Source organism: Epinephelus moara, chromosome 12 (genome assembly GCF_006386435.1).
Source record: "Epinephelus moara isolate mb chromosome 12, YSFRI_EMoa_1.0, whole genome shotgun sequence".
In the NCBI taxonomy this organism is placed as follows: Eukaryota; Metazoa; Chordata; class Actinopteri; order Perciformes; family Serranidae; genus Epinephelus; species Epinephelus moara.
The window spans coordinates 30,155,019-30,170,216 of NC_065517.1; the positions used below are offsets into that span (position 1 = coordinate 30,155,019).

Genomic DNA, 15,198 nt, shown 5'->3' on the forward strand with positions numbered 1-15,198 from the left:
GCTTCTAACTATCTTTGTCTTTTTAACCTGTTGTTGCTGCTGAGTCAGTTTGACATCCTGGATATATCCTTCAAACACACACTGTAGACCCCTCTGTCTGCTTCTCTCTGGAATCACTGTTTCATTTTTTCAAAAATATGATAATATTTCTTCAGTTAGTTACAGTGTGGGCTCCATGTTTACTCCGACAGCTTGTCAGAGGGGCGGGGCTTAGCGAAAGGTCAATTATGCACCAAGAACTGCTTGTTTTTGCCACTGACATGCTTGGATTATTATTATAAGTGTCTGACAACATTATGGAAATGATCCTTACAGAGATAAACTTTTTTGTGTTTAATCAAATCCTTTTATCATTGTAAAACACACTTCATAGAAAAAAAATAGAGTCCAGATTGAAAATACAAAAGTTACCCTTTAATAACTACTAAATTGTTTGCACCTCTATACATATTTATTTACACTCTTGTTGTGCATATGCATTTTACTACAGTAAATTCCTTTACCATTGTGTCCATTCATGCAACTACTGATTCATATCACGTAATCCATATTTTTATTTATATTCTTTAATTTATTTTATCTTGTACTACTTTATATCCTTATGTCTAGATTCTCTGTTTGCTTATACGGAGGTCTGTGACCCAACTTTTTCAACGGCAGGGATTACTCTTGCATTTGAGTTTATTTGACAATAAATAACTTTGAACTAAATTGAGCCTAATTATTCAATTCATAATTTTACTTTACCTTGAGTGTACTTCTAACATGAGTGAACCTGTCCTCAGGCAATCCGCCGCTAAGGCTCGTCAATGGCACCGACCGATGCTCTGGTAGAGTGGAGGTCCTGCACAACGACCAGTGGGGAACAGTGTGTGACGATGAGTGGGACATCAGAGATGCTCAGGTGGTGTGCAGAGCCATGGACTGTGGAACAGCTCAGACAGCCAAATCCAGTGCCTTCTTCGGTCAAGGCCATGGTGACATCTGGTTGGATGATGTCGGCTGTGTCGGTAACGAGACGTCCCTTTTGCACTGCCGACATCCCACCCTTGGAGAAAATAACTGTGGCCATGGTGAAGATGCCAGTGTGGTGTGCTCAGGTATCATGTCAGTTATTACTCTGATGTTAGCATGTTATTTACTTTAGCTTGTTATTTACTTTTATGATTATTTCTCCTTTGCTTTCCAGCTAACATTCGACTGATCAATGGGTCTGATCAGTGCTCAGGCAGGGTGGAGTTCCACCATGGTGGGCAGTGGGCATCAGCATATAATGTTAACTGGGGTATGAATGAAGCTACAGTGGTGTGCAGAGAGATGAATTGTGGAGAGCCAGTCTTGTTCTCGGGATCATATGGTCAAGGCGGATATTCGATAGGGTATAAGGTCAGTTGCAGTGGAAGAGAGAGCTCTCTCACACAGTGCACGCAGAGAGAATATGTCAGGACTGGCCAGGATCACGTTGAAGAGGCTTCTGTCAAATGTTCAGGTAAGACTTGAATTTGAATGGAAATTTAAATTTTGCTGTCCATTACTGTCTGTTATGGACATTGTCGTCTACCGCGCTACATTGTGGGATATTTATGCCAGCGTAATGCAACAGTGTCGCTTTGATGCAAATTTAACATGGTGGACAGATTTGGAATTACAACTTCGGGGTCCATCACATGATGCCATGGTGGCCAAAAAGATTCTTCCTATAGACTTACAATTTTAAAGTTTGTAAATCAATAGATACATTTTTTTATCGTGTCACAACCCCAGTGAAACGGCTTGTTTCATTGTTGGGATTTGAGCCATTCAGTCCAACAATTAACCAGTGAATGAGTACTCACATGCAGTAAGGAGGGAGACCGATGTACACGTCATGAGACAGACTTGGGCTCCCCAAAAATGGAGGGCTGTGGTTAGTAATGCCGCAGCCAGTGAACACGCCGTCTTCTGACAGTTTGTAACTGACTTGGCCAGCAAACTTCACAGCAAACCATTTGGGTTAAAAGTTACCCTTTAATAACCACTAAATTGTTTGCACCTCGGGGGTGGCATGGTGGTGTGGTAGTTAGCACTGTCACCTCACAGCAAGAGGGGTCCTTGTTCGATCCCAGTTCCTGGTACTGTGCGGAGTTTGCATGTTCTCCCAGTGTAAGCGTGGGTTTTCTTCAGGTACTCCAGCTTCCTCCCACAGTCCAAAGACATGCAGGTTAATTGGTGACGCTAAATTGCCCGTAGGTGTGAATGTGAGTGTGAATGGTTGTCTGTCTCTATGTGTCAGCCCTGTGATAGTCTGGCGACCTGTCCAGGGTGTACCCTGCCCCTCGCCCAATGTCAGCTGGGATAGACTCCAGCCCCCCCGCAACCCTCAAGAGGATAAGTGGTTAGAAGATATATGGATGGATGGATGTTTGCACCTCTGTATATACAGTCCTCAGGTAATCCACCGCCAAGGCAATGGGAACCAACCGATGCTCTGGTAGAGTGGAGGTCCTACAAACATTGATAAAGACATTTTTTCACCCCTTTTACAACAAGCCCACATGGCGCTGATTATTTTAAGAAATCTATCCCTTCACAAAATTTAATATTTGGAAGTCCCCATTATGCTGTTCAGTTCGCAGTTCACTTGGAAAGTGGAACCTAGCAAGCTAGTTGGGCTAATTAACATAGCTTTCTAACATTAGCGCAGCAGTAGGCATCACTTTTGCTTCATGGTATTTCATCACCTGCTGAGTCAGGTTCTGAAAGGAGGGGGCCCAGCTAGCCTTAGCTGCAGCAATTAACATGTCAAGATCGGAAACAATATGACAAATGACCAGACTGGCGAAAGTCAAAGCAATCAGTTCAATAATAGTCCAGCATCTACATTACTCTGCATGTTTTAATCACGACACGGGGTCACTAAAGTAATCATGGAATAACGTCGAGAATGCTCAGATCAGAGATGGTACCAAGTTTGGCGACGACTAACAATGCTGGTCCCTTGACTGGTGAACTTACCTTGTTTCCTTTTCAGAATTGAAGCGATATTACAACCTATATTTCAGTTATGGCACTAATCAAATTACTGCACAGGCATTGTCAGCCAGTTCCCCTGGAAAACACTGGGGGTGCTATCACGGCAGAAAATAAAATGAAAACAAACGTCAGTCGGACTGTACTGTACATTCATATAACAACTGTCATTCCCAGGCAATGTGAGGCTGATAGATGGGAACAATCGTTGTGCCGGAAGAGTGGAGTTCTACGACAAAGGCCGGTGGGGGACTGTGTGCGGTGAAGCCTGGGATATGAACGATGCAAATGTGGTGTGCAAACAGATGGACTGCGGGAGGGCTCATAAGATTACCACCATGGCAGAGTATGGCCAAGGCCCGGGACAGACATGGATCGATCAGATTGAATGCAATGGAATGGAGTCAACGCTGGGTCAATGCCCACAAAGACCATTTCGTGACAGAACTTGCAATGTCTCCTCAGTTGCTGGTGTTTTCTGCACAGGTAAGAAACAGCAAAGAAATTACAAAATATTATATAGTCTTGTATTTGTTCAGTTGATTAGCACTTACTTTTTTGTAATATGTCTATTTTAAGATTTTTTTTCCACTGGCAACACTTGTGGTTCCCAACTGGTCCAGCCACAGGGTCCAGATTTCTCATTAGTCATTAGTTCAAGGTCCGCACAGTTTAATACATTCCTCGTCATACTTGAATTTGGCCATATCGTAGAGTTAGTTTCCTGTCTCTGTCAAGTAGCAGTCTGTTAGTCACTCACTCTACAGCAGGAAACGGCACTTCAGAATAAAAGCTCTGTGCCCGAAATTCACTGGATGGTGGTGGATGTGTCCAACCAACACTGACTTTCACCCGAGAGAGCGTCCTAAACCCAAACCCTGTTCATTTTTCCTAAATCTAACCACTTCCTTTTGTTGCCCAAACCCAACCATGTGTGTTTGTTGTTGAAGAAAAAAAACGTCCATTTGCGTTGTTGTAGTGATGTAGTGCATTTATTTTGAAAGAGACTGTATGTAAATGTTGAATTTCCTGTCAAAACGGAAGTGTATCTTGAAAGAAGAGAACTTGACACGGCATCCCAGAACGTCAACAACCAAGGCACCCAGGGTACCTTGAACGTCGTACGTGGACGTTAGAAGTCCATGACCAAAACTTCAATATGTGACAAGGTCGGAGCGAGAATGTGTTGAAAAGGCAGTTATACTCAAGAACATTAACTCACCTGGACATAAAAAAGACAGCAGTTGTTTCAGTTGTAAACCCAACTGCACACAAAAAAAGGTGCAGTCCAATAGACTTGTATGCTGTTGTCGGCTCACTGTGGAGGGCTAGTAGGATGAGATAACTTGTAACGACGGTCATGTCCACACCGGGCAAATTGGATAAGTTCCGGGAAAAATCCACATCACATCCAGCATAAGTTTTAATTTTTTGACAATACCTGCTGCCTGCAAGTTCATCCAACCCTTTTATGTTGTCAGATTCCTCTTTTATAATTCAGGCAGTGTATAGATTTATCACTTCCTGCCCTCCATCTGAATTTCACACATCCTAATAGTCACGTGATTGCAAACAAGCTACTTCAGTACTTTCCCAGCACAAGTGGAGCCATAAGTGACGCAAATGCACGGTAATTGGTCCTGTAGGTCGAAGTGTAGGTCGAACCCAGCCAGTGCAGCACCAGCAACTACCATTCAAAAAAAAAAAAAAATGGCTGTGTAAACAACAGACAACACAAATCACAAACAGCTTGTAATGTCAAAAACTAAGGAAAACATGGACAAATGGACCAACAGTCAAGACCACTGGCTTTACTGGGCATATATGAGACCCTGGAAATACAACACGATTTTGACTCATCAAAGCAAAACTGACGTTGCTATCCCCACTGCCTTTTGGCTTACAGTACGTCACTTTAGACTTTAGAGTTAGAGGTGTGAAAGCGAACAGAAAAAAAGGCCCTGAAGGTATGTAGTTCTCAGGGGAGCGTCCCAGTGGGCAGTTTCTCTCAGGGAGTCCCCAGAATGGTTTGGTCTGAAAACACTTATTGTCAAAGGTATTGTGTTCCAAATCTGTGTGTGTGTAACAAAGGGAACAAGAAATTACTTCACGAGTGCCTTTCTTTGATATTTATCTGCCATATCTTTGACTACATCAAAGTGAATTTGAAATGTCTGATAATCATTTTAGTTCACATGACTTCACAGGAGGTTTGGAGGTCCGGTTTGCTAACGGTAAAGAGTGCTCCGGCAGAGTGGAGGTACGTCATGGCGACGTGTGGCACACTGTGTGTGACACAGACTGGAACCTCAGTAAGGCTGAGGCGGTGTGTCAGAAGCTGGAATGCGGAAATGCATTGAGCGCTCCTGGCGGTGCCCACTTTGGCCAAGGCACTGGACCGGTTGTGGAAGCCAGCAACTCATGTTTCGACAACGTGACGTCTCTTCAGCAGTGCTCACTCAAAGGTTTCACAGGAGCAACGTGTGGGCACGAACATGATGCTGGTGCTGTCTGTGCAGGTAAAGCCTTTTATATTATGTGTTCGCACTCTCACATGCAGTTGGAAAAATAATCTAAGATCAGCATTTGTTTCGCAGTTTTATTCTGTTTACACATACCTAGTAAAAACGAGAGTGGGAAATTATTGTGCTTAAAGGAATACTGGTAGTTCAACATTTTTTGCTTTGTTGTGAAGAGTTAGATGAGAGGACTGATACCATTCTTCCAAATAAGTAGCTGGAGCCAGCAGCTAGTTGGCTGGTTACTATTTAGTAAGATTTAGAGGTGCTGGTACACAAGTAAGTATGCAAGTACACAAATCAGCTTCACTATAACTCGCAGCATTCACAGACAAACACTTGTCTTTATCTGGACACATTTTCCCCACAAATACAACATGCTAATGTTATTAGCACAAGCCTATGGCATTTTACATTGTATAAATTAGCCTAGTGGCTAGCGGACTTTTCCTCTACTTATATGAAGCCAGGGACAACAGCAACATTTAACAAAGGTAACGTTACGAAATTCGGCTCCATTACAACTCACAAGGTTCACTGACAAAACAACTGACTTGTACTAAACACGTTTTCCAAACAAATATAACATGCTAACGTTATTAGCACAAGCCTATGGCATTTAACATTATATAAATTAGCCTAGTGGCTAGCGGACTTTTCCTCTACCCATATAAAGCCAAGATAAATCCCACACAAGATTTAAAATTCAAACTTGTGGAGGCTTTATTGTCTTCACAATTTATTGTTTCTTATCTGTGAAATAAAAGTAAATAAAAGATTTGTTTCTACTGAGGGAAATGGTTTCAGCTTACAAAAATAGACAGGAGGTCACTGCCACGTGTAGTTACATTTCGAGGGAGGTGCATGTCAGGCTATGCCGTAGGGTACAACGTAGGCTCTAAGTCGACGCAGAGCCTATGCCATAGGTACACCGTCTATTCAATGCAGAAGTATAAATCCCGCATCAGACAGATCCATGCCAGCCTTTTCCTTGTTTCCATTCTTTATGCTAAGTTAAGTTTATTGGCTGCGGGCTCTAGTTACTTTTGTTGTAAAGACATATCTCCAGATCTCAGCACAAAAGTGAATCAGATTATTTTCCAAAATGTCAAACTATTACTTTAATGTTTCATTTGTATAACAAAAGTAGCATAAATCACATCCTAGTCATATTCCACATCATCAATTTTCTGTAAGTCTGCCATTTCCCCCTTTTTACTGATGAAATTAGGTTCTGATGAAATAATGGGACAAGCAGCACTTTCAGAGTACAATTGACATGTATTCACTGGAGGTGTACAGAGACATCATTATCTGTATCTGTATCTGTTCAGCCAACAAAATTATCTGCCTCTCTATCTGTAATAGGATAAAGTCCAGAAGTGGGCGTGGTTTATACATGAAGTCACATTAAATTGGGCAAATGCTGTACTTTCTATCTCATTATTCACTGGCAACTAAATAGTTTTGCCTTCAAAGCATCAAAATGTTTTAATAATGGCATATATGGAATATATTACTGCATCCTCAGCCTGTACTTTTCATAGCACCCTCCAGTTGATTACTTACATTAATACATTTTTATGAATTTTTATGTTTAAATATGCAATGGGTGCATTATCTAATTAATAATGCACTAATTTGCATACCATGCAGAACAGAAATGTGAACGTTCGATAAAACCACTTTCAAAATTCAACATTCATTTTGTTGACAAATTTGAGCCAAAGGTTTTTACAGAGGGCATTTTTGGATATCTCTTTTAACTCCCACACTCCATAAATCAGAAAATAAATGTTTGCCATGTTTTTATAAATAAAAATGTTACATAAATTAGAATTATATTTGAACGAACCTCTGTTCAAAAACCTTTAGTATATAGAAGGGAATAAAACTGTCAAGTCTGGTGTATTTCTGGCTCAGAGTATGAGGAAAAAATGGCGCTTAAACATATGTTGTCATATTGCATACAAATTAAGGCAAAAAATAAGACTGCAGGTGAAAAGGGTGAAAATATATAACAGATATCACCATGACACAATGAAACGTCCCCAGTTGATTAGTTAAACAAGTTTTCTTAATTTTTATGTTTAAATTTGCAAATGAGACATTGTCTAATTACATTTTATACAGAAATCTGATCTAAAATAAACAGCTACATGTGTGTTTTGGACATTTTGTTTTCTCTAGTCCGAAAGAAGATGTCATGGAAGCAAAATAGCCCAAAGTCTTAAAACTGACCAGTGCATAAAAAGCTGTGGAGTCTCCCCTTAACATGAAAATATATGCGTATTGACTCATATGCAATTCAGATGCACTTTTAGAATTGTATGCAACTGTCTTGAGGACTGTCCTTTGCATTTGGACTCACTTAATTTCTGTTTCCATATGCAGCACAGATTCGGTTGGTCAGCAGCACAAGCCAATGCTCTGGCAGAGTGGAGATCCTCTACAAAGGCCTGTGGGGAACTGTGTGTGATGATGAATGGGGAATAACAAATGCCGACGTGGTATGTAGACAGCTTGGCTGTGGTCATGCAGTGTCTGCTCCTACAAGTGCCCACTTCGGTCGAGGCTCTGGTCCAATATGGCTAGATAATGTGGAGTGCAGAGGCGACGAGCCTGCTCTCACTCACTGTACGCATCCCACTTTTGGAGAAAATAACTGCGGGCATGGTGAAGATGCCGGTGTTATCTGTTTAGGTAAGAGGCCTGGCTCATTATGAATCTGTGAATATTATTACCTCCTAACTGATGTTACATGAAGCTTTATTACAACTTATTATCTGTTTCAGGTTCTCTACAGAAGCCCCAGATCACTTTAAGTCCCGCTCCAGAGGTAAACTGGGGTGACAGAGTCGAGATCACCTGCACTGTAGTAACAGAACACTTGGGTGGGACATTCGTCCTGAAAAAGATGGAAGAATCATTTAAAATGGAGAAATACTCTGAGCACGAAGCTGCAACCTTTGTCTTCCCTGCAGTGAACTTCAGCCAAAAGGGGGCATACTTCTGTGAATATCAAAAGAAACTGCCCAGTCAAATCATCTATTATCCTCAAGGAAACACTGCCGAGCTCTCTGTCACAGGTCAGTGAGTGTGTTAGTTTGTTTGAAGTTTTACTCAGCAAGAGTGCAAACCGTGTTTATGACCCATGTCAGTTTGTAAATCTTGCTTTTCTATCCCGCAGTGAAACTGGAGAAGCCCAGCATCTCTCTGACATCTCCGTACGCAATGGTTGTCTACAGCCCTGACAAAATATCGGTCACCGAAGGCAGCAGCTTCTCCGTCACTTGCTCCACTCATTCCAAATATCATGGAGGTTACTTCTACCTGACGAAGTCTAACAAGAGCACCACTGAACCAATACAAGCATTTGGGCACTCTATTTTCTACCTGGCGTCCTTTGAATTCCCCTCAATAGATTACAATAGCCAAGGAGAGTATACGTGCGTCTACGGTGTCAACATGTCCTCGATTTCCTTCTGTTCTGTTCCTTCCAAGTCACTCCAAGTCACCGTAGTCTGTAAGAGCAATTGAGAGTTTAATATCATATCATAGCTGTTTTTCTCAGCTTCTCTCTAACTCTACCATATGAACCTTTAACCCCTACAGCAGCCTCGTCCTCTTCAGTTGTCCCAGGACTTGTGGGTGCGCTGGTGGTGTTGCTACTCCTGCTTGTTGTAGGTTACCTGGTCTGGAGGAGGAGAAGGTGGGGTTCTGGTAAGTTGCATAAGCCCTTTTTTTTGTGTGATTTTAGACAGCATGCTGACATCGCTAAACCAAAAAAGGCGTGATGGGTGTGACACGTAACACAAAAGTATCTGCCTCTAGTGTGACATATAACTTACACGTCAGCAGCACTATATAATCAATAACAATGGCATAACATGGCAATAACAACCATTTATCATCCCTGTTACTTGGTGGTTGATCTCGTCCTCTGCTTTGAGGGTAAGGACCTCCTCAACCTCATTGCTCTTCTTTGAGCTAGCTGCTGTTTGCTAGCAGCTACTTTCTTAGTCTCCCATGGTGGGTTGCACGCGTAACAGGATTTCAAAACTACACACACCTGTGCTGTCCATGATCCCATCCTGCCATCTGTCCCTTTATACAGATGTCGTTTCTGCACTGTTGACTACCTCTTATGCCACCTTAAAGGCGAGACAACTCTGTCCCCCCATTCTAGGACATTACCCCAATGCCCCTTTTTGTTTTACTGTTATATGATGTGTCTAGATTTTATTAAAGCTGCAACAAGTTATATTTCGATATCAAGAATTAGAAAAAATACATCATTACTTTATGTCATTGTACACACATAAAACTGCATAAGATCCAGTTAGTTAAAAAAAAAGAAATGTTTAATTAAAAGAAGAAAAGTAAAAAAAAAACAACTAAACTAACATTTTCAGAAAAATACAACAAAGATAAATGACAACAAGAAGCACACTGAGCTGAAAAGGTAACAATCAGTGAACAATAAAACATACAGAGAACACAATGCAGAGAGAAGAAGAGAAGGAAATATAAATATATATGTCATACTTTCTTAGACATCATGAATTACATTATAATTTCCTTTTTAAAGTTTCTATGGATAAAAAGCCCTTGATAATGTCTACTTTGGTGAACGTAGTGGAGCATTTGGTGTTGTGTTTGCAGCTTGTTTACCCTGACCCCAAGATGTTTAATAAAAAGATATTTCAATTAAAAAAGAAAACTAGAATTACCGCTTCAGTTGTGTGCCTCCCTGAACCTGTCAGGTTGTACTCACAGTTTACATCCATGTCTGTGAAAATATGGAGGCTTCACACACATCCTCCCCCCAGCAACACAGAAGATCTAAACAATCATCACAGTGTCAAGTTACCTAAGATTTGCGTCACCAATTTAGTATCTGACCAAATATTTCCCCTTCTGTTGAGATATGATATTGAGTAATAGCCAGAAAAGTGTTTTTGCAGAACATTATGATGTCACAGTAAAGTTGACTTTTGACGTTTTGGATATAACACGTCATCAGTTCATCATTTTATCCTGTTAGACATTTGCGTGACGTTTTGTTATAATGAGTGCAAGAATTCCTGAGTTATGGTCAAAAACATGTTTTGTGATGTCACAGTGACCTTTGACCTTTGACTACCAAATTCATATCAGTTCATTCTTGAGTCCAAGTGGACATTTGTGCCAAATTTGAAGAAATTCCCCCAAGGCGTTCTTGAGATACGGTGCTCATGAGAATGAGATGTATGCAAGGTCACAGTGACCTTGACCACCAAAATCTAATCGCTTCATCGTCAAATCCAAGTAAATGTTTGTGCCAAATTTGAAGAAATTCTCTTAAGGTGTTCTTAAAATATTGTGTTCACAAGAATCAGACAGACTAGGTCACAATGACTTTGACATTTGACCTATGACCACCGAATTCAAATCAGTTCTTTGCTGAGTTCAAGTGGACGTTTGTTACAAATTTGAAGAAATTCTCTCATGGCGTTCTTGAGATATCACGTTCACAAGAATGGAACGGACAACCCGAAAACACAATGCCTCCATAACATACTTGGCCTGTATATCCCCTGTATTTGATTCAGCACAAAACTTTTGTTTTTTACTGTTGTCATAGTGATGCTATGCTTGTTTTTCAGGTACACTGGTTCAGTTCAGTAACAGGTTTGGAGGAGCCATAAAGCAAGATATAGAAGACAGAAGCAACGGAGCATTCAATGGAAGGTAGTGGAAAAAAAGAACGCTGCTGGTTTTATTTGCCAAGATATACAAAACTTATTTTAGACTGAACAACTTGAAAGACTTATGACTGCAACTGTCACCCTCCTTATCTCCCACAGAGACCGTAACACCCAAGTGAATGAGCCCGTACAGAAGCGCAGCCTGGAAGGCAACAATGCTGATGTTGATAACTCTGTTGAGCAGGCCCCTGAAGACTTGGCTGGGAGAGTGTGCTATGAGCTGGAACCACTCGTTCTGTCATGATAATAAATTGCCTAAAGGAAAAACCTCTTGTTCGATTTCACAAAATTTAAAGAGTAACATAACACGAGGCTGAAGAAATAAACAGGTTTTAAGGCTCACCTGTAACAACAATCTGCAAAAAGATTTTCAGCTGGTGTTCAGTTGCTCTTTAAGGTACCATACCAGGAACCATAGGGACCTGTTTTCAGTGTGTTTTACACCTTTTTAAGTCAACAAATTATTCTTTAATCTCCACACTTTGCATTTCCTCAAATAGATGCTGTGATATTTACTTTAAAGATGCAGAAAATTAAAACTGTAATTTAGAATAACACACACAACGCTTGTGTTAACGGGCAAATGTTTGCCTGAGACATGTATGTTCATACTTTTTCCTGTGGTGATTTTTATATTTCTGGGAGATACTGTCAATCACAAAGCTAAGGTCCACTCACCTGATTACATTGTCTTTGTATTGCATGATAATTTGCTTTATTTGGTGTATGTGAATGATGATCAATAAATTTGTATTTCTTACAATCCTTGTACCTTTTCGTTCGGCAACATTTTCCATCAATTACACCCTCCTGATTGAAGCAAATTTGCTTATACTTTCCCCAAAACAGCAGCCATGATACAATGTTTGGGTGAAGTCAGGTAATTGGGTCAGTGTTTGGTAGATTAACAAGAAAACCACTTGAAATTCTGTACTATAGAGACCATGGTGTTGCTTTTAGAACTTATGGTTCTCTGCTATATTTCTATAAAAAGATATGTTCCCAAGTAAAATACACTGTTAGAAAATTAAGGAAACACAGTATAACACCAAGTCAGTTAAACTTCTGGGATATCAATCTGTCCATTGAGGAAACTCAAGTGATTGTGAGTCAGTTTCAGCTGTTTTGGAGCAAATCAAAGTGACAACAGGTGCAATGGAGAGGCAAAAGCAACAACCTCCAAAAACGGAATGGTTTTACATGTGGTGTCCACAGACAGTTGCTCTCTCCTTATCCTTCCTGACTGATTCTTCTCTAGTTTTTTAGCCCTACAACATGACCTCCAGCAGGCTACTGGTGTGCATGTTTCTGACCAAACTGTCAGAAACAGACTCCATGAAGGTGGCATAAAGGCCCAATGTTCTCTAGTGGGACCTGTGCTCGCAGTCGTGCACCGTGCAGCTTGACTGGCATTCACCAGAGAACACCAGAATTGGCAGGTCTGCAAATGGTGCTCTGTTCTCTTCACAGATGGGAGAACCCTCACACAGAACCCTGGGTTCCTCCTGGTGCAGTGGACCCTGGGTTCCTCCTGGTGCAGTGGGCCCTGGGTTCATCCTGGTGCAGTGGGCCCTGGGTTCCTCCTGGTGCAGGACACTACCTGGCCTCATGTGGCCAGAGTGTGTAGGCAGTTCCTGGATGACGAAGGCATTGATGCCATTGACTGGCCCTCTCGTTCCCCTGACCTAAATTAAATCCCCTGAACACACTACTGAGACACATTAGGAGGTGCTGTGATAAAATTCACACAAGTCAGATGAGCTTGTGATTTTGATTTTTTACTTTGATTTTCGGTGTGATTTTGAAACCAGCCCTCAGTGGGTTGATGATTTTGGTTTCCATTGATTGTTGTTACGTAATTTGTTCTCAAAAATTATACAATGTACATCAGTAAAGATTTTCAACTTGAATAATTCGTTAATCAAGATCTGATGTGTGATTTAAGTGTTCCCTTAATTTAGAAACTTTGACCTTCAACCACACCAAGATGCCCCTACCTAACTCCAATGACATGGTCAAGTAAAATCAGCCACATGTGCTATTCATTAAAAAAGATCGTCCAACTTGGTGCCATATTGTCTATAATGGGCGTGTGTGTTGCTTGATGATGGCTACTCTGGCTGACATGCGGCACCATCTTTAATATTTTATAAGTGACAAATATAGGACATAACATTGTGGCACACAATAGTATAGCAATTTGTAATTCTATGACACCTGGTAGCCAAAAAAACCATTCTGGTTTCACTTCAGAAAAATGTCTCTTAAACTGGAAAGACAGACACAACCTCTCATCATCCCAATGGCATCACCTACTATCTGAACACATTTCAATAGAAAGACAAATAGCACTTAAAAATAACCAAATGGATTCATTTCACAGCTACTGGACCCCATTCATCAGTAAGACTAGCCAAACACAAACCAGCATTCATACACACACTGACACATCCACATCCTCACCTCCGCCTACTGCCGGTGACACCAATGTCCCCAACCTCTAACCCAATATCTCAACGCTAGATTATACAGACATAAAGCTCTGCCAGGACCCCCCAACTCATCTATGGGTTATTTTACTTTGGTTTGTTTGATTTTTTTTCTTTTATTTAACTTAATTTATTTAGCTCTTTCTCTTCCCTGTTTATCCATTTATCTAATCAATTAATAAATTACTTTTCTTCCTAAATATAAGCATGGTTAGCACTAGCATTTCTATTATTAATACTGTTGTTGTTATTATTATTACTGTAATCAATATTATTAATACTATTATCATGACTATTAATATAATTATAATTGTTATCGTTATTAGATCACTATTATTGCTATAATATTACTAAACTCTTAGTGTGATATACTGTAGATTGATTGCTAATATCATTATTACTATTAATGCATTAATTATATTATGATTGTGATAATTATCACTATATAATCATTATATAATACAATGGGTTGGTTGGGGGGGGCTTTGTGCTCTGCTCACGGGTGGCGTGTCGGGGGCTCCGGTGGGGCTGGTCAGGGGTGGGGCGGGTGGGGCCCACCTCACCTCCCACCTCCTAAAAGGCTGGGTGGAAAAAACAAAAGAAAAAAAGGAATAAATAAATGATAAAGGACAAACAATCAAACAACAACAATCTGGGAGTTGTCCCAGAACAAGAAAAAAGGAGGCTGGACCTGCGATGGGCCGGCGGCCTCCTCAGGGTCTAGCGCGACCCAAAGCAGGTGCGCCACAACAACAAAAGAACCAGAACAGAGGGTGGTGGGGGTACATGGGGTGGGTCTCCTCACTGGCATGTCCTGCCTGTCTCTCGCCGGGGCCCCCGGTCGTGCTGCTGGGGGCTGGGTGTGGGGGCCTCTCGCCCGCCTCTCCGGTTTCCTACTTCGGCTCCGGCCCTCGTCTCCACGGGTCATTATCATAGTATTATGATGTGCCATGTTATATTATATAATAATTTACTTATTGTGTGATATAGTATCATCTTATATTGTATTATATTATATCATACTATATTACTTCATATTACACTACAATACATCACACTATATTATATCTTGCTATGCTTATGTTATAATGTTATATCATATTATGTTATATTATACTGTGTATTGTCATAATATATATTTTTATAATATATTATTATATATTATATCTCTTCATATCATGTTATAACATTACGTTACATTATGCGTTGTTGTTTATTATGCTCCATACATATGCTGTTTTTGTTTATTGTTGTTTGTTTGTGTGTCTACTCACCTTATGTCTACTGTTTATGTCCTGTGCTACTGCTTTTGTCATGTTGTTTTGTTTTGTTCCTGTCACTCTGTTTCACCAATTAAAAAAAAAAGAAAAAAGAAAAAAAAAAAGATGTCCGGTTTTACCTTAATGCGTTAGGTCCTCATTTAAAACTACT

General features: G+C 40.6%; 1 protein-coding gene across 2 annotated transcripts in view; it reads left to right on the forward strand.

The window, feature by feature from the left end:
• LOC126398484 (deleted in malignant brain tumors 1 protein-like) overlaps positions 1-12,041 on the forward strand; it is a 21,133-nt gene extending 9,092 nt beyond the window's left edge. For both annotated transcript variants that reach the window (XM_050057871.1, XM_050057870.1), the window contains exons 8-17: positions 786-1,100; positions 1,190-1,489; positions 3,187-3,495; positions 5,217-5,528; positions 7,923-8,231; positions 8,324-8,617; positions 8,719-9,054; positions 9,144-9,251; positions 11,177-11,261; positions 11,378-12,041. In XM_050057871.1, coding sequence (XP_049913828.1) covers positions 786-1,100; positions 1,190-1,489; positions 3,187-3,495; positions 5,217-5,528; positions 7,923-8,231; positions 8,324-8,617; positions 8,719-9,054; positions 9,144-9,251; positions 11,177-11,261; positions 11,378-11,522 — 2,513 coding nt within the window. In that variant the 3' untranslated portion in view covers positions 11,523-12,041. The remainder of the gene's footprint in view (positions 1-785; positions 1,101-1,189; positions 1,490-3,186; positions 3,496-5,216; positions 5,529-7,922; positions 8,232-8,323; positions 8,618-8,718; positions 9,055-9,143; positions 9,252-11,176; positions 11,262-11,377) is intronic.
• Positions 12,042-15,198: the final 3,157 nt, after the last annotated feature.